This window comes from Amblyraja radiata, chromosome 17, assembly GCF_010909765.2.
Source record: "Amblyraja radiata isolate CabotCenter1 chromosome 17, sAmbRad1.1.pri, whole genome shotgun sequence".
NCBI classification, from domain to species: domain Eukaryota; kingdom Metazoa; phylum Chordata; class Chondrichthyes; order Rajiformes; family Rajidae; genus Amblyraja; species Amblyraja radiata.
The window spans coordinates 43,542,750-43,564,110 of NC_045972.1; the positions used below are offsets into that span (position 1 = coordinate 43,542,750).

General features: G+C 45.0%; 1 protein-coding gene across 3 annotated transcripts in view; it reads right to left on the bottom strand.

Annotated features, from left to right (window-relative positions):
* The window catches only part of rbl2 (RB transcriptional corepressor like 2), an 87,803-nt gene that overhangs the window by 38,624 nt on the left and 27,818 nt on the right, over positions 1-21,361 (bottom strand). For all 3 annotated transcript variants that reach the window (XM_033036330.1, XM_033036331.1, XM_033036332.1), the window contains 5 exons: positions 11,463-11,623; positions 10,550-10,614; positions 8,215-8,401; positions 4,998-5,164; positions 3,624-3,736 (listed from right to left, as the gene is read on the bottom strand). In XM_033036330.1, coding sequence (XP_032892221.1) covers positions 3,624-3,736; positions 4,998-5,164; positions 8,215-8,401; positions 10,550-10,614; positions 11,463-11,623 — 693 coding nt within the window. The remainder of the gene's footprint in view (positions 1-3,623; positions 3,737-4,997; positions 5,165-8,214; positions 8,402-10,549; positions 10,615-11,462; positions 11,624-21,361) is intronic.

Below are 21,361 nucleotides of genomic sequence, written 5' to 3' on the forward strand. Positions count from 1 at the left end.
AGCATTGTTGCGTGACAATTCCAAGGGAAAAAAGTACAATGATCGCAATGAGGTAGGTTGGAAGATCGGGAGAGGATCAGCGTTGCTGTCTGACAGCGAATGCAGCGCCGTGGACCCGGGTTCGATCCTGACTACGGGTGGTGTCTGTACGGAGTTTGTACATTCTCCCCGTGACCTGTGTGGGTTCTCTCCGAGATCTTCGGTTTCCTCCCGCTCACCAAAGACGTACAGGTTTGTAGAGGTTAATTGGCTTGGTAAATATTTTTTTTAAATCCCTCGTGGGTGTAGGATAGTGTTAATGTGCGGGGATCGCTGGTCGGCATGAACCCGGTGGGCCGAAGGGCCTGTTTCCGCGCTGTATCTCTCTTGGGATCACGGAGACATGGCTCCAGGGTGACCAAGGCTGGGAGCTGAACATCCAGGGATATTCAATATTCAGGAGGGATAGAGAGAAAGGAAAAGGAGGTGGGGTAGCGTTGCTGATTAGAGAGGAGATTAACGCAATGGAAAGGAAGGACATTAGTTTGCAGGAAGTGGAATCGGTATGGGTAGAGCTGCGAAACACTAAGGGGCAGAAAACGCTGGTGGGTGTTGTGTACAGGCCACCTAACAGTAGTAGTGAAGTTGGAGATGGTATCAAACAGGAAATTAGAAATGCGTGCGACAAAGGCAAAATCGTTATAATGGGTGACTTCAATCTACATATAGATTAGGTGAATCAAATTGGCAGGGGTGCTGAGGAAGAGGATTTTTTGGAATGTATGCGGGATAGTTATCTAAATCAACATGTAGAGGAACCAACGAGAGAGCAGGCTATTTTAGACTGGGTATTGAGTAATGAGGAAGGGTTAGTTAGCAGTCTTATTGTACGTGCCCCCTTGGGCAAGAGTGACCATAATATGGTTGAGTTCTTCATTAGGATGGAGAGTGACATTGTTAATTCAGAAACAATGGTTCTGAACTTAAAGAAAGGTAACTTTGAGGGTATGAGACGTGAATTGGCCAAGATTGACTGGCAATTAATTCTAAAAGGGTTGACGGTGGATATGCAATGGAAGACATTTAAAGACTGCATGGATGAACTACAAAAATTGTTCATCCCAGTTTGGCAAAAGAATAAATCAGGGAAGGTAGTGCATCCGTGGATAACAAGGGAAATCAGGGATAGTATCAAAGCGAAGGATGATGCGTACAAATTAGCCAGAAAAAGCAGCATACCGGAGGACTGGGAGAAATTCAGAGACCAGCAGAGGAGGACAAAGGGCTTAATTAGGAAAGGAAAAATAGATTATGAAAGAAAACTGGCAGGGAACATAAAAACTGACTGCAAAAGTTTTTATAGATATGTGAAAAGAAAGAGATTAGTTAAAACAAATGTAGGTCCCTTGCAGTCAGAAACAGGTGAGTTGATCATGGGGAACAAGGATATGGCGGACCAATTGAATAACTACTTTGGTTCCGTCTTCACTAAGGAAGACATAAATAATCTGCCAGAAATAGCAGGGGATCGCGGGTCAAAGGAGTTGGAGGAATTGAGTGAAATCCAGGTTAGCCGGGAAGTGGTGTTGGGTAAATTAAATGGATTAAAGGCCGATAAATCCCCAGGGCCAGATAGGCTGCATCCCAGAGTACTTAAGGAAGTAGCTCCAGAAATAGTGGATGCATTAGTAATAATCTTTCAAAACTCTTTAGATTCTGGAGTAGTTCCTGAGGATTGGCGGGTAGCAAACGTAACCCCACTTTTTAAGAAGGGAGGGAGTGAGAAAACGGGGAATTACAGACCAGTTAGTCTAACATCGGTAGTGGGGAAACTGCTAGAGTCAGTTATTAAAGATGGGATAGCAGCACATTTGGAAAGTGGTGAAATCATTGCACAAAGTCAGCATGGATTTACAAAAGGTAAATCATGTCTGACGAATCTTATAGAATTTTTCGAGGATGTAACTAATAGCGTGGATAGGGGAGAACCAGTGGATGTGGTGTATCTGGACTTCCAGAAGGCTTTCGACAAGGTCCCACATAAGAGATTAGTTTACAAACTTAAAGCACACGGCATTGGGGGTTCAGTATTGATGTGGATAGAGAACTGGCTGGCAAACAGGAAGCAAAGAGTAGGAGTAAACGGGTCCTTTTCACAATGGCAGGCAGTGACTAGTGGGGTACCGCAAGGCTCAGTGCTGGGACCCCAGCTATTTACAATATATATTAATGATCTGGATGAGGGAATTGAAGGCAATATCTCCAAGTTTGCGGATGACACTAAGCTGGGGGGCAGTGTTAGCTGTGAGGAGGATGTTAGGAGACTGCAAGGTGACTTGGATAGGCTGGGTGAGTGGGCAAATGTTTGGCAGATGCAGTATAATGTGGATAAATGTGAGGTTCTCCATTTTGGTGGCAAAAACAGGAAAGCAGACTATTATCTAAATGGTGGCCGACTAGGAAAAGGGGAGATGCAGCGAGACCTGGGTGTCATGGTACACCAGTCATTGAAAGTGGGCATGCAGGTGCAGCAGGCAGTGAAGAAAGCGAATGGTATGTTAGCTTTCATAGCAAAAGGATTTGAGTATAGGAGCAGGGAGGTTCTACTGCAGTTGTGCAGGGTCTTGGTGAGACCACACCTGGAGTATTGCGTACAGTTTTGGTCTCCAAATCTGAGGAAGGACATTATTGCCATAGAGGGAGTGCAGAGAAGGTTCACCAGACTGATTCCTGGGATGTCAGGACTGTCTTATGAAGAAAGACTGGATAGACTTGGTTTATACTCTCTAGAATTTAGGAGATTGAGAGGGGATCTTATAGAAACTTACAAAATTCTTAAGGGGTTGGACAGGCTAGATGCAGGAAGATTGCTCCCGATGTTGGGGAAGTCCAGGACAAGGGGTCACAGCTTAAGGATAAGGGGGAAATCCTTTAAAACCGAGATGAGAAGAACTTTTTTCACACAGAGAGTGGTGAATCTCTGGAACTCCCTGCCACAGAGGGTAGTCGAGGCCAGTTCATTGGCTATATTTAAGAGGGAGTTAGATGTGGCCCTTGTGGCTAAGGGGATCAGAGGGTATGGAGAGAAGGCAGGTACGGGATACTGAGTTGGATGATCAGCCATGATCATATTGAATGGCGGTGCAGGCTCGAAGGGCCGAATGGCCTACTCCTGCACCTAATTTCTATGTTTCTATGTAAACTCTCTCTCTAAACTAGCTTATGTGAGAACCTGAGACTGATGGTACGTGTTTCCAAGCTTCTGCATCTTTTGTGTAGCAGAAGCGGGGGATAAGAGGGTGAGAAAGGTCCTGGATTATGTTGGCTGTTTCCCTGCAGCAGCGTGGCGTAGATGGAGTCAATGGTGGGAAGTTGCTTCCAGTAATAGATATTATTGACATAAAAAAAATCACGGTCTTTTAAAAGAATACACTAACTACACAATATAACAAAAAGGAGTCTGAAGAAGGGTCTTGACCCGAAACGTCATCCATTCCTTCTCTCCAGAGATGCTGCCTGTCCCGCTGAGTTACTCCAGCATTTTGTGTTTAACGAAAAGGAAGGATTAATACACAACAGATTGTCCCCTTTGTGTTTTGATGGGGTGGTCTTTCAAAAACATGTCTTGCACCAACTGTACTAACCTATTGAATATCCAGAGTGATCCTTGGTGGACTGTGTGTAATGGTGACAAAATATTTCGCCCATCTCCTTTATCCTGTTGAGGATAGACTGTGTCGGATCCCTGGAACAAGACCTGATGGAAATGTACACACGTTATCATCCATCCCACCAATTTCCTTACGGAATCAATTTCCAATTTCAATCAAAATAAACCATTGGCCCACTGTATTGTTTAGTCCAGGTGTCAGGGGTTATGGGGAGAAGGCAGGAGAATGGGGTTGAGAGGGAGAGGTAGATCAGCCATGATTGAATGGCGGGGTAGACTCGATGGGCTGAATGGCCTAATTCTGCTCCTATCTCTTATATCTTATGACCTTGGTATTTCTCCATTTGCTTTCACAATCCCTCTTCTGCAAACCCCCTGCACCATTTTTTATTTGAGGCAAATGCTCTAAAAAATATTGTAGTGTAGAATCCTCCCTCAATCTATTAACACGAGATATTTTAGTCGTGTAGCTCTTGGATTGAAGAAATAATTTGGAGTTTATCTTGCACCTTTTATACCCTCAAAGATCTTGCAAAGAAATTTCTGTCCAGTGAATTCCCTTTGTCCAAGTGACGAGATCTAAATCACACATTAGTTTATCAACAAGGTGATTAATTGTCACCTCCATTATATTCCCCATCTCCATTCCAACTTAGCTCCTCCCTGGCCACAAACTCTTTGAATCACTTCCCTCTGGAAGGCAACTCCGGACTGTCAAAGCTGCCACAGCCAGACATAAAAACAGCTTCATTTCCCCACCAGTAGTAGCTCTACTCAATAACCAAAAATCTGTAGCCTCCTTTTGCTCTGGTATTTAATTTAATTCACATGTCTAATCGGTTGTGTTTTAAAATTAATGTTTAATGTTGTATGTGTAATTCCTTACTCTCACTGTATGTCATGTCCTCACTTGCGGGTGGAGCACCAGGGCAAACTCCTTGTATGTGAATACTTGGCCAATAAACTTATTCATTCCTTCTAATCAAATGCTTAATCCTTCATCCCTCCATGATCTTGTCAAGATCCCTGCACTTCCAACAACTGGGACTTGGAACTGGCGACAAACTGGCGACTCTGTATTCGGTCTCAGTGTACTACTGCTATACACTTGTATTGTATCTGAAATGCTTAACTAAGATGCATCTAAGTGCTTATGTATAGTGATACTTGTACTGAAGTAGATACATAAATGAATTTCACTTTACCTCGGTACATGTGACAAATAAATATCATACCATACCTATCATTTTTAGGTTTAGAGTCCACGACTACGACCTTGAAATACAAAACCCACGGCTGGAGTTTGGGACCCAGCGTGTTAATGGATGGGATAAGTTCTGAACCTCACCTGAAAATGTGCAATAACTTCTCACTTGGAGCATTTTTCAATCCTGTTAGTATGGCGTGTAGACGACTCACACACTGAGTAGCAGAGGATATGGGGGTTATACACAAGTTACTCTCCTTTATATACCTGCGAGCAGTCAGAGGTGTTGAAACTGTGAGCGCCCTAGACTGGTGGAAGAAATTTATGACGTTATAACCACATCCTTTTACAATAGACAATAGGTGCAGGAGTAGGCCATTCGGCCCTTCGAGCCAGCACCGCCATTCAATGTGATCATGGCTGATCATCCCCAATCAGTACCCCGTTCCTGTCTTCTCCCCATATGCCCTGACTCCGCTATTTTTAAGAGCCCTATCTAGTTCTCTCTTGAAAGCATCCAGAGAACCTGCCTCCACCGCCTTCTGAGGCAGAGAATTCCACACTCACCACTCTCTGTGTTTCCTCGTCTCCGTTCTAAATGGCTTACTCCTTATTCTTAAACTGTGGCCCTTGGTTCTGGACTGGTGACTATACTGGTGATTATGTCGCAGTGAAGTATATGAAGAGACAAAGGGCTAACTTCAAACACAGGAGGCTTAAGGATTAATTTAAGAAATCTATGTCTGCGATAGCCTTTACAATTTGGATCTAAAAACTATATTTAAGGGCTCACTTATTACTGACATATTGTTAAGAAGAATCGCTTGTCACTTATTGGGAATGCAAATATGTTTTGCGTGATTTTGTGACCATTAACAGGATTGTAACCATGTATATTCTTTCCGCAGACTGGATTGACTGGAGAGCATGCAACATAAAGCTTTAACTAAAATAAACGCGGACCAACAAGAGAATGTGTAACTTTGGTAAAATGTCAACTCCTCCTCCCCCCCCCCATCCCTTTTTATGTGAGGAATTGTATAGGGTTAGACACAAAATACTGGAGTAACTCAGCGGGTCAGACAGCATCTCTGGGGAAAAGGGATCAATGATGTGTCGGGTTGAGATCTTTCCTACACAGCTGTTTAGTGTTGCTGGCTTGTGGCATCGGCACTCAAGGTGTTTCAACACTTGTCACAAGTATGGTACAGTGGCACAGCTGGTAGAGCTGCTACCTCACAGCGCCAGTGACCCGGGTTCAATATTAGCCTCCAGTGTTGTCTGTGTGGAGTTTGCACGTTCTCCCTGTGTGCACACCAGTTTCCTCCCACATATAACCATATAACCATATAACAATTACAGCACGGAAACAGGCCATCTCGGCCCTACAAGTCCGCGCCGAACAATTTTTTTCCCCTTAGTCCCACCTGCCTGCACTCATACCATAACCCTTCATTCCCTTCTCATCCATATGCCTATCCAATTTATTCTTAAATGATACCAACGAACCTGCCGCCACCACTTCCACTGGAAGCTCATTCCACACCGCTACCACTCTCTGAGTAAAGAAGTTCCCCCTCATGTTACCCCTAAACTTCTGTCCCTTAATTCTGAAGTCATGTCCTCTTGTTTGAATCTTCCCTATTCTCAAAGGGAAAAGCTTGATCACATCCCAAAGACGTGCGGGTTTGCGGGTTGATTTTCCTCCCCAATTAACCAATTGAAAAATTGCTCTCAAGTGGGATAGCATAGAACTGTGAGAACGGGATCAAATGGTTGGTATGGACTTGATGGGCCGAAGGGCCTGTTTCTATGTCGTATCTTTCTTTTAAAAAGACCTTACTTCACCCATCTGCCAATCACTTGCCACATGCCACATAAACTTTCCTGGCTTTTCCCCAGCCTCACCTCCCTTTTCCAGATTTCTCACCCAAGAGTCCCTTTTCCTGCAAAAGGATCAATTATTTTAGGATCATAGAAACATAGATAGAAACATAGAAAATAGGTGCAGGAGTAGGCCATTCGGCCCTTCGAGCCTGCACCGCCATTCAATATGATCATGGCTGATCATCCAACTCAGTATCCTTCTCTCCATACCCCCTGATCCCTTTAGCCACAAGGGCCACATCTAACTCCCTCTTAAATATAACCAATGAACTGGCCTCAACTACCTTCTGTGGCAGAGAATTCCACAAATTCACCACTCTCTGTGTGAAAAAAGTTTTCCTCATCTCGGTCCTAAAAGATTTCCCCTTTATCCTTAAACTGTGACCCCTTGTTCTGGACTTCCCCAACATCGGGAACAATCTTCCTGCATCTAGCCTGTCCAACCCCTTAAGAATTTTGTACGTTTCTATAAGATCCCCCCTCAATCTTCTAAATTCTAGCGAGTACAAACCGAGTCTATCCAGTCTTTCTTCATATGAAAGTCCTGACATCCCAGGAATCAGTCTGGTGAACCTTCTCTGTACTCCCTCTATTGCAAGAATGTCTTTCCTCAGATTAGGAGACCAAAACTGTACGCAATACTCCAGATGTGGTCTCACCAAGACCCTGTACAACTGCAGTAGAACCTCCCTGCTCCTATACTCAAATCCTTTTGCTATGAATGCTAACATACCATTCGCCTTCTTCACTGCCTGCTGCACCTGCATGCCTACTTTTAATGACTGGTGTACCATGACACCCAGGTCTCGTTGCATCTCCCCCTTTCCTAATCGGCCACCATTCAGATAATAATCTACTTTCCTGTTTTTGCCACCAAAGTGGATAACCTCACATTTATCCTATAACTTGAAGGCAGCTCACCATTGGCCCTGATGGCATCTTACTGTGTACATTTTCCAGTGTTATTTAGTCTCTGATGGGGAACACTCTGCTAAGGCTTCATCTGAAAGTCATAGATAGATACAGCGTGGAAACAGGCCCGTTGGCCCAACTTGCCCACACCGACCAACATGTCCCAGCTACGCTAGTCCCACCTGCCTGCTTTGGCCCATATCCCCCCAAACCTGTCCTATTCATTGCAATAGTCCCTGCCTCAACTACCTCCACTAGCAGCTCGTTCCATACACACACCATCCTTTGTGTGAATAGGTTACCCTTCAGATTCCTATTTAATCTTTCCCCCTTCACCTTAAACCTATGTCCTCTGGTTCTCGATTCCCTTCCTCCAGGCAAGATACTCTGTGCGTCTACCCGATCTATTCCTCTCATGATTTTGTTCACCTCTATAAGATCACCCCTCATCCTTCTACGCTCCAAGGGATAGAGTCCCAGCCTGCTAAACCTCTCCCTGTAGCTCAGACCCTCGAGTCCTCGGCAACATCCTCGTACATGGTAATAGTTTAGTACTTACGTGGTCAAAATGCTGCTGCAGATTGTGCTGCACCAGCATCCTTTCAGCCGTTTGCACGTTGGACATGCTGCTCAGATACCTATTTGGGGTTCCGATCTCTTCCCCAGCATCATCTTCCAGGAAGCTGCGCTCATCTATGCTTCCCGCCGTCAGCACATACTCTTCGTAAGCCTTGTTAATGGCTTTACTGAGAGAAACCAGAACAGAAATTACAAGGAGTGACAAGAGAGAAGAGAGTTTTATTGTCAGATGTCCCAGATAGAACAATGGCTTTCTTACTTGCAGCAGCACAACAGAATATGTAAACATAGTACACTGTAAACAATACAAAGTATATACACTGTAAACTATAAACGAGAAAAAAGTTCAGTCTGTGTACACACACACGCACACACACACACACATATAATCACGCACATATATACACACATACATATATACAAACACACATACACACTTACACATACATATACACACACACACACACACTTACACATACATATACACACACACACACATATACACACACACACACACACATATATGCACACACATGCATACAAACACTCACACAAACATAAATACATACATACATACACATATATATACACATGCATATATACTGTACACACACACATATATACACACACACACATATATATTTTTACACACACACGCACACATATGTACACATTAAAAAAACAAATAATAATAGTCCAAAAAGACAAAACCGATGCCCCAAGTCTATGTACATCAGAGCTCATTGGGTTCAGAGGTTATCCAAATATAAAGGCAGAATTCAGTTTTGATCCATTTGTCTTGCCTACTAATAGAGCCATAGAGAGTCACACAGCATGGAAACAGGTTCTTCAGACCAACTTGCCCATGCTGACCAAGATTCCCCAACTACACAAGTCCCGCCTGCCCGCGTTTGGCCCATATCCAAGTGTGGCAGATCAGGTTAAGATCACTCTGGACATATTCAAAGACATTAGTAGGGTTTTCCCGATCCAGTGTGGACATCCCAATTATCTTTCCCCACAAACACAATTCTTCAGAATTTAAGGACATTCTTTTAGGAAGGATATGAGGAGAAATGTCTTTAGTCAGAGGGTGGCGAATCTGTGGAATTCTTTGCCACACAAGGCTGTGGAGGCCAAGTCAGTGTATATTTTTAAGGCAGAGATAGATAGATTCTTGATTAGTACGGGTGTGAGGGTTTATGGGGAGAAGGCAGGTGAATGGGGTTAGGAGGGAGAGATAGATCAGCCATGATTGAATGAAGGAGTAGACTTGATGGGCCTAATGGCCTAATACTACTCCTATTACTGAGTAGATCCACCTGATGATCTACTTCTGTGTGCCCCAGTAAAGATGCACCGTTAATCATTATGTGTAACATCATTACTTTGGAGTACAACATAGAAGTAGAATATAAATTTAGAGTAGGGAAATTATATTACTTGACTGTGGAGGAACATCTTTAGCCAGAGGGTGGTGAGTCTGCGGAATTCATTGCCACAGACGGCTGTGGAGGCCGTTATTGTGTATTTTGAAAGTGGAGCTCAATATGTTCTTGATTTTATACTTTAGAGATACAGCATGGAAACAGGCCCTTCGCCCACCGGATTCACGCTGACCGGCGATCTCCCCGTACACTAAAACTATCCTACAGACCAGGGACAATTTATAATTTACAGAAGCCAATTAACCTACAAACCTGCACGTCTTTGGAGTGTGGGAGGAAACTGGAGCTCCTGGGGAAAACCCACATGGTCAAAGGAAGAACGTACAAACTCCGCACAGACAGCATCCGTAGTCAGGATCGAACCCAGGTGTCTGGCGTTGCAAGGCAGAAACTCTCCCACTGTACCACACAGGATCTTGATTAGTAAGAGTGCCAAAGGTTACAGGGGGGAACGTAGATCAACCATGATCAGATAGGGGAGGAGACTCGATGGGCCAAATGGCCAAATTCTGCTCCTGCACCTTAATGTTAATGATACTGTTTATGCATAGTTCACACAGAACATCCGGAATGTGTGATCAGAGGAGGCAGTGGAATAAAAATATCATTACTACATTCAAGACCTTTCGACAGACACTTAAACGGGCAAGAGATAGATGGATAAGATCCTAATGTGGGCAAATAGAAGTGGTGCAGGAGTAGAAAGTTTGGCATGAACCAAAGGGCCCATTTCTGTACTGCGTAACTCTATGGCTCCAAACTTCGACGCCAATAATGGGTTGCTATTGGCACCATTATCAACAAATCAAACTTACACAGGGCACAATTTAGATGAAGCCCTAGAAGGAGAATGCTCACATGTCTTACCTACTGTCCACAAAGTTCCCAGGGTCGAGAAAGCCAGTCAGAGCCTCTCCTTTTCCTTTCAATATCTGGAAACAATCACGAGGATAGTTTTCAGCAACATGCCAAGAAATGTTAAGCAATGCAAACAAAAAATTCAACTGGGTCAGAGACTCTGTGCCATTCACCCCATCTATTCCCTTCAAGATTTTATACCTTTCTATAAGATCACCCCTCATCCTCCTGCACTCCAAGGAATAAAGTCCTAGCCTGCCCAACCTCTCCCTATAGCTCGGGCTCTCAAGTCCTGGCAACATGCTCATAAATCTTCTCTGCACTCTTTCCAGTTTAACAACACGCATCCAGTGGCAAGGGTGCTAATCCCAGTGTAGGTGTTTAAGGGCCTGTCCCACTTGCTTGCGATTGCATGCGTTTGGCGCAACCAAACGGAAGCGGAGTTCACGCGACGTTCGCGCTAAGTTCGCCCGTGACGTCATTTGCATCATACTTTCCAATCAGCTGGGCAGGAGGCGGGCCGACTGAATTTGGGCGTTGCACGGCGTTGGGCGGCGACGTCATCGTGCAACGCCACGCGCTAGGCATACGCCGTCAAGACGCTGTGTACGACCGCGATGCACCTGCGTGCCGACAGGCTATTGGTGCGCGAAGATTTCGGACACTGACAGATTTTCGGAGCCCCACGCGATGTCAGGACCAGCCCCGCACAACTCCGCGCTTCTAAGTGGGACCGGCCCCGCGCGGCCATACGGTGCCCTTACGCCTCAAGCGACCACGAGGCCGCGTAATTTGCGAGCCGAGGTCGCGTAAGTGGGACAGGCCCTTTACTTCCTGCACTGTGAACTGAGGAACTGTGTGAAATGGTTAACACTGAAATCCATGTTGTCATTTATTGAGGAGTGAAATTGACTTGACAAACCTTCTTATCAAATAGTTTTCTGATGTATGGTTTCCAGTAATGTTGTTTAATCCCCTTTGCCTCCAATTCCAATCCGTCGTATGCGGAGCATAACTTATCAATGATGCAAGGTGGCTCTGAAGGTGGCTTGTAATCTTCACTGTGGAAACCCTCCGATAAACCTGCGATAATTAGAACAGTCCAGCAGTTAGATTGGAGAAGCAGCACCTCATATCCCACCTGGTGTAGCTTCCCACTCAATGGTATGAACATTGAAAGACACAAAGTGCTGGAGTAACTCAGCGAGTCAGGCAGCATCTCTGTGGGAGAATATTTCACAGGTTCACTTTTTACTGTCCTAAAAAAAAGAACAGTGCTGAAATTACAATAAATTAAATTTAAAAATGAGGGCTGCACGTTGGCGCGGAGGTGGAGTTGCTGCCTTACAGCGCTAGTGACCCAGGTTCGATCCCGACCACGAGTGCTGTCTGTATGGAGTTTGTACCTTCACCCCGTGACCTGTGCAGATTTTATCCGAGATCTTTGGTTTCCTGACAAACTCCAAAGACGTGCAGGTTTGCAGGTTAGTTGGCTTGGTGTATGTGTAAATTGTCCCTAGGATAGTGTTAGAATGCGGGAATCGTTGGTCGGTGTGGACTCGGTGGACCTGTCTCCGCACTGCTTCTCTAAGCTAAACAAAACTAAACACTGCCCCCAGGTGACGGGATTTCTCTTGATCTCATCCACCCTGCATTAAGTCTTGAAAGCCTGTTGAAAGTTTATTAATTTCCTTGAGATCCCCTCCATTCTTTTTTGTGAGACAAGTGGAGATATCTATTAAAAGCCAACAAACATGTGCATATCTCAACATGTCATTAAAATCTGGTAATAAGTTATTTTCAGAATGAGTCAACACTAATTTTGAGAGAATTTATCCACACCCGAAACTTTCAAATTCATTTCACTCTCCACTGATACTGTCTGCCCAGCATTGCCTGTTTATTTTGTTTCCAAAAGCTGCTAAAAATAACAGCGATCTCTCAGGTTGTTCGCTTGGTGAACATAAACAAAGCCATAACCACCCCCACAAGAGTAAAACAGAATGAAGTTTTTAAAGAAGGAACTGCAGATGCTGGAAAATCGAAGGTACACAAAAAAGCTGGAGAAACTCAGCGGGTGCAGCAGCATCTATGGAGCGAAGGAAAAAGGCAACGTTTCGGCCGAAACGTTGCCTTTTTCCTTCGCTCCATAGATGCTGCTGCACCCGCTGAGTTTCTCCAGCTTTTTTGTGTACCTTTGAAATTAACAGAAGATAGACACAAAATGCTGGAGTAACTCAGCGGGATAGGCAGCATCTCCAGATAGAAGGAATTGGGTGCGTTTCGGATCGAGACCCTTCTTCAGACTGAGAGTCAGGGGAGAGGGAGACATAGAGATATGGAAGGGTATGGTGTGAAAACGCTCAGTCCGAAGAAGGTTCTGGACCTGAAACGTCACCCGTTCCTTCTCTCCAGAGATGCTGCCTGTTACTCCAGCATTTTCTATCCTTCTTCAGTGTAAACCAGCATCTGCAGTTCCTTCCTACACAAGTATTTTTCAGAGGCATTTATTAGATTAATTAGTTAGTAAATATGTCAAGTAAGCATGCATAAAACAAAATTAATATTCAATTTGAGAAAACTTTTAAGAAGATTTTCCAGTAGTACTTTAGTAGATAACCCAGTAGTACTTTACACACAAGCTCAGAAAATAATGGAAATATGTATCAATTTGTCCTTAAAATAAATTGACAATAAAATGTGCTGCAAAAAAATCTAAAACCATCAACTTTGGAAGAGTCTAAAGAATACAAAAAAAGCAGTCTTACAAATTCACGTTCTCTACTTCCAAACTATACTGACCGTACAACTTCCTAAATGGTGAATAAAAGTAGCACCAAATGACAACGAACACTTCCCCGAAATCAAACAAGAGGCAGCTTGGAACTATTTGGATGTCGTACTGAAACTTAAAGCTCCAGTACTCTGCTAGGAGTTAGCAAACAGTTTGAAAACAACTAAAAATCTACACTGCTGACTCAATGGAAATTTATTGCCCACTAATTATTTGCACATGGCTTTTATCAGGTCAGTCCACAGTCAGATTTGTTCCCTGCAAACTCCAGAGAACTGCCTGCCTGGTGCGTTGGCTGCCTGCCACTGAAGTTCACGCATGATATGTAATCAACTCGCCAATCGTACTGTCATGGTCATGGCGTATTGCTTTGCATCCCGTGTTGTTTTTAATACCTTCTCTCTGCACGTGCAAAAACCAAGCCAGGGAGGCTGGAAGCACACTTGTGAATTCAGTCTGAACCTCACCCATTCCTTCTCTCCAGGGATGCTGCCTGTCCTGCTGAGTTACTCCAGAATTTTGGGTCTATTAATGTATTTTATTGTTCAGTTGGGGTCGGCAAAACAGATATTCCAGAAAGGCTGTGGAACCAAGGGTGCCAGAAAATCGGTGGTGGGTCCGGACTTGGCCGTTTCAAATAAACTCCTTAATAACTCCTTTGTAGACACAACATTTAGATTACATTCACGTTGACATTTCTGATCGGTGGTTTTTTTTCCCGAATTCACTCCCAAATTCGATCCCGACTACGGGTGCTGTCTGTACGGGGTTTGTACGTTTTCCCTGTGACCACGTGGGTTTCCTCCGAGATCTTCGATTTCCGCCCACACTCCAAAGACGTGCAGGTTTGTAGGTTAATTGGCTTGGTATAAATGTAAATCATCCCTAGTGTGTATAGGGTAGTGTTAATGTGTGGGGATCGATGGTCGGTGCAGATTCGGTGGGTCGAAGGGCCTGTTTCCATGCTGTATCTCTAAACTAAACTATACTAAGTGGCCAAGTGCAGCAGCATTGCCTGAAGAAGGGTTCTGATCCAAACCATTGTCTGTCCATTTCCCTCCACAGATACTGCCTGATCCACCGAAGATGGACACAAAATGCTGGTGTAACTCAGCATGTCAGGCAGCATCTCTGGAGAGTAGGAATGGGTGACGTTTTCAGGTCAAGACCCTTCTTCAGACGGGTCTGAACCATTGACCCACTGAGTTCCTTCAGCACTTGGTGATTTGCTGAGGGAATTTAAACTGCTGGTCTTGGAAACGGGTTTGTGTGGAAGGCTGATGAAGAACTTAACACAGCCACTCCAGCTATTTTTTTTTCTCCATTTTAACAACTGATTTAAGAGCCAGGTTCTGCTGGCCAAATCTGTACTGATGCCAGTGGACACAACAGCAATGAAATCTGACCCACTCGCGAAGCAAAGGCCAACAAAACATACGGCAGGAGTCCTGCCCCATTGAGAATAAATGCACAGATGTGAGCAGAACATGACATAAAAATAAGATATTGGGTGCTTCCAATGTGCCCAATGCTTTAAGTGTCCAGGCCAGGGAATGCCAAGTATAGATGATTTATCTGCATTGAGTTAACTGGTCTGAAGTGGAACTTCATGGTGAGATTTGATGGCTGAGAAAGAGACTAGTTCGTGCAAAGGAACTGCATCCAGTCACTAATCTACTGGAGAGCGCGTGCAGCAAGTTAGTTTCACTGCATGCCGTTCCAACTCGTTTCCTGAACACCATATGTTTGGCCCCTGATCTATAAAGAGGAATATAGTCAATTTTAAGGTTGAATTAACAATGAGTGCCAAACCTACAAATCACGGGATTTGGGGTTTTTCCACGATTTTGAAAACTGTTTCAGTTCTCTCTTTCTTTCCAGCAGGCGGTAACGAAAGCAGGATGAAGCGACACAGGAATGATCATTTGCCAAGTGTTACAGAAAAACAAGAGCAAAGTGCTGCCGGCAATGGGCAGCACGGTGGCGCAGCGGTAGAGTTGCTGCCTTACAGCGCCAGAGACCCGGGTTCGATCCTGACCACCGGTGCTGTCTGTACGGAGTTTGTACGTTCTCCCCGTGACCTGCGTGGATTTACTCCGGGATCTTCGGTTTCCTCCCACACTCCAAAGACGTACAGGTTTGTAGGTTAATTGGTTTGGTGTAAAAGGTTAAATAAAATTGTCCCTCGTGTGTGTGTGTGTGTGTGTGTGTGTGTGTGTGTGTGTGTGTGTGTGTGTGTGTGTGTGTGTGTGTGTGTGTGTGTGTGTGTGTGTGTGTGTGTGTGTGTGTGTGTAGGATAGTGTTAGTGTGCGCGATCGCTGGTCGGCGCGGACTCCGTGGGCCGAAGGGCCTGTTTCCGTGCTGTATCTCTGAACTAAACAATTGAATTAGATTTCTCTGTGTGTTTCTTACAGATATAGATAACACATTCACCTTTTAATTCAATATTTATCCTGTGATCGAAATGTAGGTAAAGTGTCCAATGATGCCAGTCGGAAACAAATGTTAAAGGAAAGGAGATATTAGGAAAATCTGTAATTTGCTTGTCAGAAGCAGATTGGAAAAGGTATTATGACAGGAAGAAGAAGGTGTGGAGAGAATACATGATCTTCTTTCTCCTCTCCTCCTTTGGCCTACCTTGCTGAGAATAAATGAGGATTGCAAAGGGTGTTTAGTTTAGTTTAGTTTAGATATACATTGCGGAAACAGGCTCTTCGGCCCACCGGGTCTGTGCCGACCAGCGATCCCCCGCACATTAACACTATCTTACACCCACTAGGGACAATTTTTACATTCTACAGACCTGTATGTTTTGGAGTGTGGGAGGAGACTGAAGATCTCTGAGAAAATCCACGCAGGTCACGGGGAGAACCTACAGACTCCGTACAGACAGCACCTGGAGTTGGGATCGAACCCGGGTCTCCGACGCTGCATTCGCTGTAAGGCAGCAACTCTACCGCTGCGCCACCGTGATCGCCCAGACAACGCAGAGTTCAACAACGTGACAGGCAAAGAACTTGAGGTTTCTTCACAAGGGCGACACGGTGGCGCAGCTGATAGAGTTGCTGCCTCACAGTGCAAGTGACCCGGGTTCGATCCTGACCTCGGGTGCTGTCTGCGTGGAGTTTGCGCGTTCTGCCTGACCCCCATGGGGTTTTCTCCAACATCGCAAAGACCTGCGGACTTGTAGGTTAATTGGCCTCCGTGGAATTGTCCCTTGTGTGTAGGAAGTGGAAAAAGCAGTGGGATAACACAGAAGATGATGAATAACATGAAAGGTAGACACAAAACGCTGGAGTAACTCAGCGGGACAAGCAGCATCTCTGGAAAGAAGGAATGAAGGAGAGAGAGATGAATAACATTGAACTGGTGATCGATGGTCGGCATGGACTGGGTAGCTCAGCGGGTCAGTCAGTATCTCTGGGGAAAGGAATAGGCGATGTTTCAGGTCGAGACCCTTCTTCAGACTGGTGCCTGGTTTAGAGAGTATTCGCGCAAAGGAGGGGCAGGACAGACTTGGACTGTTCATTCTATAACACTGGAGGTCGAACACTTGATAGAAGTTTATAAAATTATAAGGGGCTTGGATAGGGTGGACAGTGTATCTTCCCCCAGGGTGGACATATCGAATCATTTTGGGCATCGCTTTAAGGTGAGAGGGGCCAAAATTTATAGATGTGTGGATCAGGGTTTTATTAACTGAGGGAGCTTACTGCCATGGGTTGTGGTGGAGGCAGATATGATAGTGGCACTCAAGAGACTTTTGGATAGGCACATGAATATGCAAGGAATGGAGGGATATGGGTTATATGCAGGCAGATAAGAGTTGATCTCAGCAGCATGTTCAGCACAGATATTGTGGGCCAAAGGGCCGGTTTCTGTGTTAACTTTAGTTTAGAGATACAGCGTGGAAACAGGCCCTTCGGCCCACCGAATACGCGCCGACCAGCGATCCCCACACATTAACACTATTCTACACACACTATGGACGATTTACCTTTATACCCGGACAATTAACCTATACGTCTTTGGAGTGTGGGAGGAATACGGAAGATCTTGGAGAAAAACCACGCGGTCACGGGGAGAACGTAAAACTCCGTACATACAGCACCCGTAGTAGTCGGGATCGAACCCGGGTCTCTGGCGCTGCAAATGCTATAAGGCAGCTACTCTACCGCTGCGCCACCGTGACACACCTGTGCTGTGCTATGTTCTATGCGTAGCAAGTCAAATGAGTTGACAGCGCAAGGAGTATCACAAGTAATTAAGTAGCGAGCACACAGGCACGGTTGCCGGGTGACCAAGGATGGAGAGTCAATATTCCAGTTTATTCAAGATTCCAAAACTTTAGACTTCAGAGAGGGGTTAATTTCGTGATACAGCATGGAAACAGGCCCTTCGGCCCACCGAGTCCTTGCTGACCATCAACCACCCGCTCACACTAGTTCCACGTTATCCCAATTCCTCAAACACTCCGTACACACTCGGGGCAAGTTAGAGGCGAGTTAACCGACAAACCCGCACGAGTTTGCGATGTGGGAGGAAACCCACGCGGTCACAGTGAGACTGTGCAAACTCCACACGGACAGCCCTACCTGAGGTCGGGATCGAACCCGGGTCCCTGGCGCCGTGAGCCAGTGGTTCTACCAGCTGCGCTGCCCTTGCTAATTTACAGCAAGCACATCTTCTACAGCAGCAGAAGAGATATGTGTGGCCGCGATCACATCACAAAATAGTTGTTTTGCCTTCCTGTAACAGTGATACAGATAGCAGCTCGAGGTGGCTGGAGTTGCCAAGCCTCTAAATTCGGACCATGAAGAAGTCTTTGGAGTGCAGTTCTATCCCGGTATGAAGGGAGAGTGTATAATTCGGCAGAACTCAGACTGCCAGGTTCCTGCCAAATTACTACAAGCGCTGGATTCATTGCGGAGGAGAATTGGCAGAGTGTGTAGGATATTAATGACACACAGGTGCTCTGTCAAGAAAGGAATTGGATAATATAACCCTGTGCTGTTTACGAAAAGCGCAAAGCATGAAAATGCCTCTTTTATAATTTACTGCGTTTTCTTGTTATTTTATGGGGTGGATCGTGCGTTTTGCCTCATGATTATATTATTCCCTCTTGCGGTTACCGTTTAACCACATCAGAAGTTCTGCACTATAAAAGTTCTGAAGAAGGGTCTGGACCCAAAAACGTCACCCATGCCTTCTCTCCAGAGAAGCTGCCTGGCCCGCTGAGTTACTCCAGCACTTTGTGTCTATCTGTGATTCTTAAAAGTTTGGACTGAAGAAGGGTCCCAGCCCAAAATGTCATCTGTCCATTCCTTCCACACATGCTGCCTGACCTGCTGAGTTTCTCCAGCACTTTGTGGTTCTTAAATATCTGAAGAATCATACAATGGAACAATTGTAATAGAGCATGACATGCAGGCAGGTGGTACGTAGACCATTTGGCCCTGATAATTGTTAGAAGCACGGTGGCGCAGCGGGTAGAGCTGCTGCCTCACAGCGCCGGAGACCCGAGTTCAATCCTGACTACGGATGCTGCTAGTGTGGAGTTTGCACGTTCTCCCTGTGACCACGTGGGGTTCCTTGGGTGCTCCGGTTTCCTCTCATCTGCCAAAGATGTGCAGGTTTGTAGGTTAATTGGCTTCTGTAAATTGCCCCTGGTGTACAGGATGTGAAAAGTGAGATCGGCGTGGACTCGGTGAGCTCAAGGGCCCGTTTCCACGCTGCATCACTGAACTAAACCAAAGCCAGTGTAACCATTGTGAAACCAGAATGAACATCGGAACAAAATTCTGAAAGGGGTTAGCAGGAAAAGATGCTGAGATATGGTTTCTTCTGACTGGAGACTCACAATATTAGGTGAAAAAGAACCAGCAAAATTAGGACTGGTGATGAAGACACTGATTCTTTTCTCAGAGAAATGGAATTCTTTGTACTTTTATCAAACTTGATCATTTTGACTCTTCAATCCATGCATGTTCAAGACTTAAAGAAAAAGATTTATAGCCACACGAGAACAAGAGAAAGAGGGTTCACATGTTATAGGAGAAGAATTAAGCCATTCGGCCCATCGAATCTACTCCGCCATTCAATCATGGCTGAGCACTGCCTACTAATCCCATTTTCCTGCCTTCTCCCATAATCCTTGACACCCGTTCTAATCAAGAATTTGTCTATCTCTGCCTTAAAAATATCCACTGACTTGGCCTCCACAGCCCTCTGTGGCAATGAGTTCCACAGATTAACTACCCTCTGACTAAAGAAGTTCCTCCTCACCTCCTTTCTAAAAGAGTGCCCTTTAATTCTGAAGCGATGACCTCTGGTCCTAGAATCTCCCACCAAGGTTGACCGAGGTTAAGGGGGCACAAAGTGCTGGAGTAAACCAGTGGGTCAGGCAGCATATCCGGACAACATGGGCAGGTGAGGATTCTTTTGAAGAAGGGTTCCGACCTACCCATGTTCTCCAGGAATGCTGCCTGACCCTTTACTCTAACACATTTTGTCAAAGAGTCATACAACATGGAAACAGGCCCAAGATGCCCACAACCACCCAACATGTCCCAGCTACACTCACCCCACCTGCCTGCTTTTGGCCCATATCCCTCTAAACCAACCCTATCCATGTACCTGTCTAAATGTTTTTTAAACGTTGAGATAGTACCTGCCTCAACTACCTCCTCCGGCAGCTCGGTCCATACACCCACCAGCCTTTGTTACCTCTCAGGTTCCCATTAAATCTTTCTTCCCCTCACCCAGTAATAGTAAATAGAGTTAAAGAAAAAGACAAACTGCTGGAGGAACACAGTGGGTCAAGCAGCATCTGATGAGGGAAATGGACAGAAGACGTTATGGGTCAGGACCCTTCTTCAGACCAGAGAAGTCCTTTGTTCATTTCCCTCCACAGATGCTGCCTGACCCTTTGTTTTTTTGCTCAAGATGCCCCAGCATCTGCAGTTTTTCACATTTCCATAGTAAATGGCTTCCATGGGAACAAGCATTCTACATTTACACTGTTCGTCACCTTTCACTGAAACCCAACAGCTTAATGTCACTGAAGAGAATCGACACTTAACGTGAAAAAGTTGCTTTGCAAAAAGGGAAATGATTTCATGATTTCTCTAATTTCAAGTAATTCCTGCATTACTTCCTCCTCCCTCCTCCACCACCCTAGTCATCCTACCAGTTCCATTTGTATCCCTCTCCTTAGCACATCTTCCCCAGCTCCACACTACCTGAGGTCATCTGTTGCCGGCCCTATCCTTTACTCACCTCCAATTCCCCCGCTCTCCCAACTACCTCAATCTTTCAATCTGAAGAAGGGTTCTGACCCAAAACGTCACCCATTCCTTCTCTCCAGAGATGCTGCCTATCCCGCTGAGTTACTCCAGCACTTTGTGTCTTATCTTTGGTATAAACCAGCATCTGCATTTCCTTCCTAGACAAAGATTTTCAGGGCTCTCACTTAACTTTTTTTCCCTGTTGCCAGCCGGGCAACCTAGGCAGCTTTTTAGGTTGCCAAATGACAGTTTTGGTGGTCATTTAAGACGGCTTGCATGACGTGTGCGATAATGTGCTCGGACGAAGTGCATAGTTACCAGTCGGAATCATTCTCAATGAAGCATTCACATATTATTTCTGCTTCAAATAAAGTCACAAACTAAACATATTCACTAATCAAGACATGATATATACCACAATGACATCTGGCAAAGTTATAACAGAAAGTTGGATGATTAGCCATGATCATATTGAATGGCGGTGCAGACTCGAAGGGTTGAATGGCCTACTCCTGCACCTATTTTCTATGTTTCTATAATATAATATCTCAACTCTCTTTACACGATGCAATAAATGCAATTTTTTTCCACTTCCAAACAAAAATGTGGTTGGATTATTCAGCGTATAATCAACCTGTGTCAATAAATCCTGGACCATGGTAACATATATGCTTAACCATGCACACTACAGATTGATGCAAGCATGTTTTCTGTGAAGGACCAAAATTTATCATGACATGG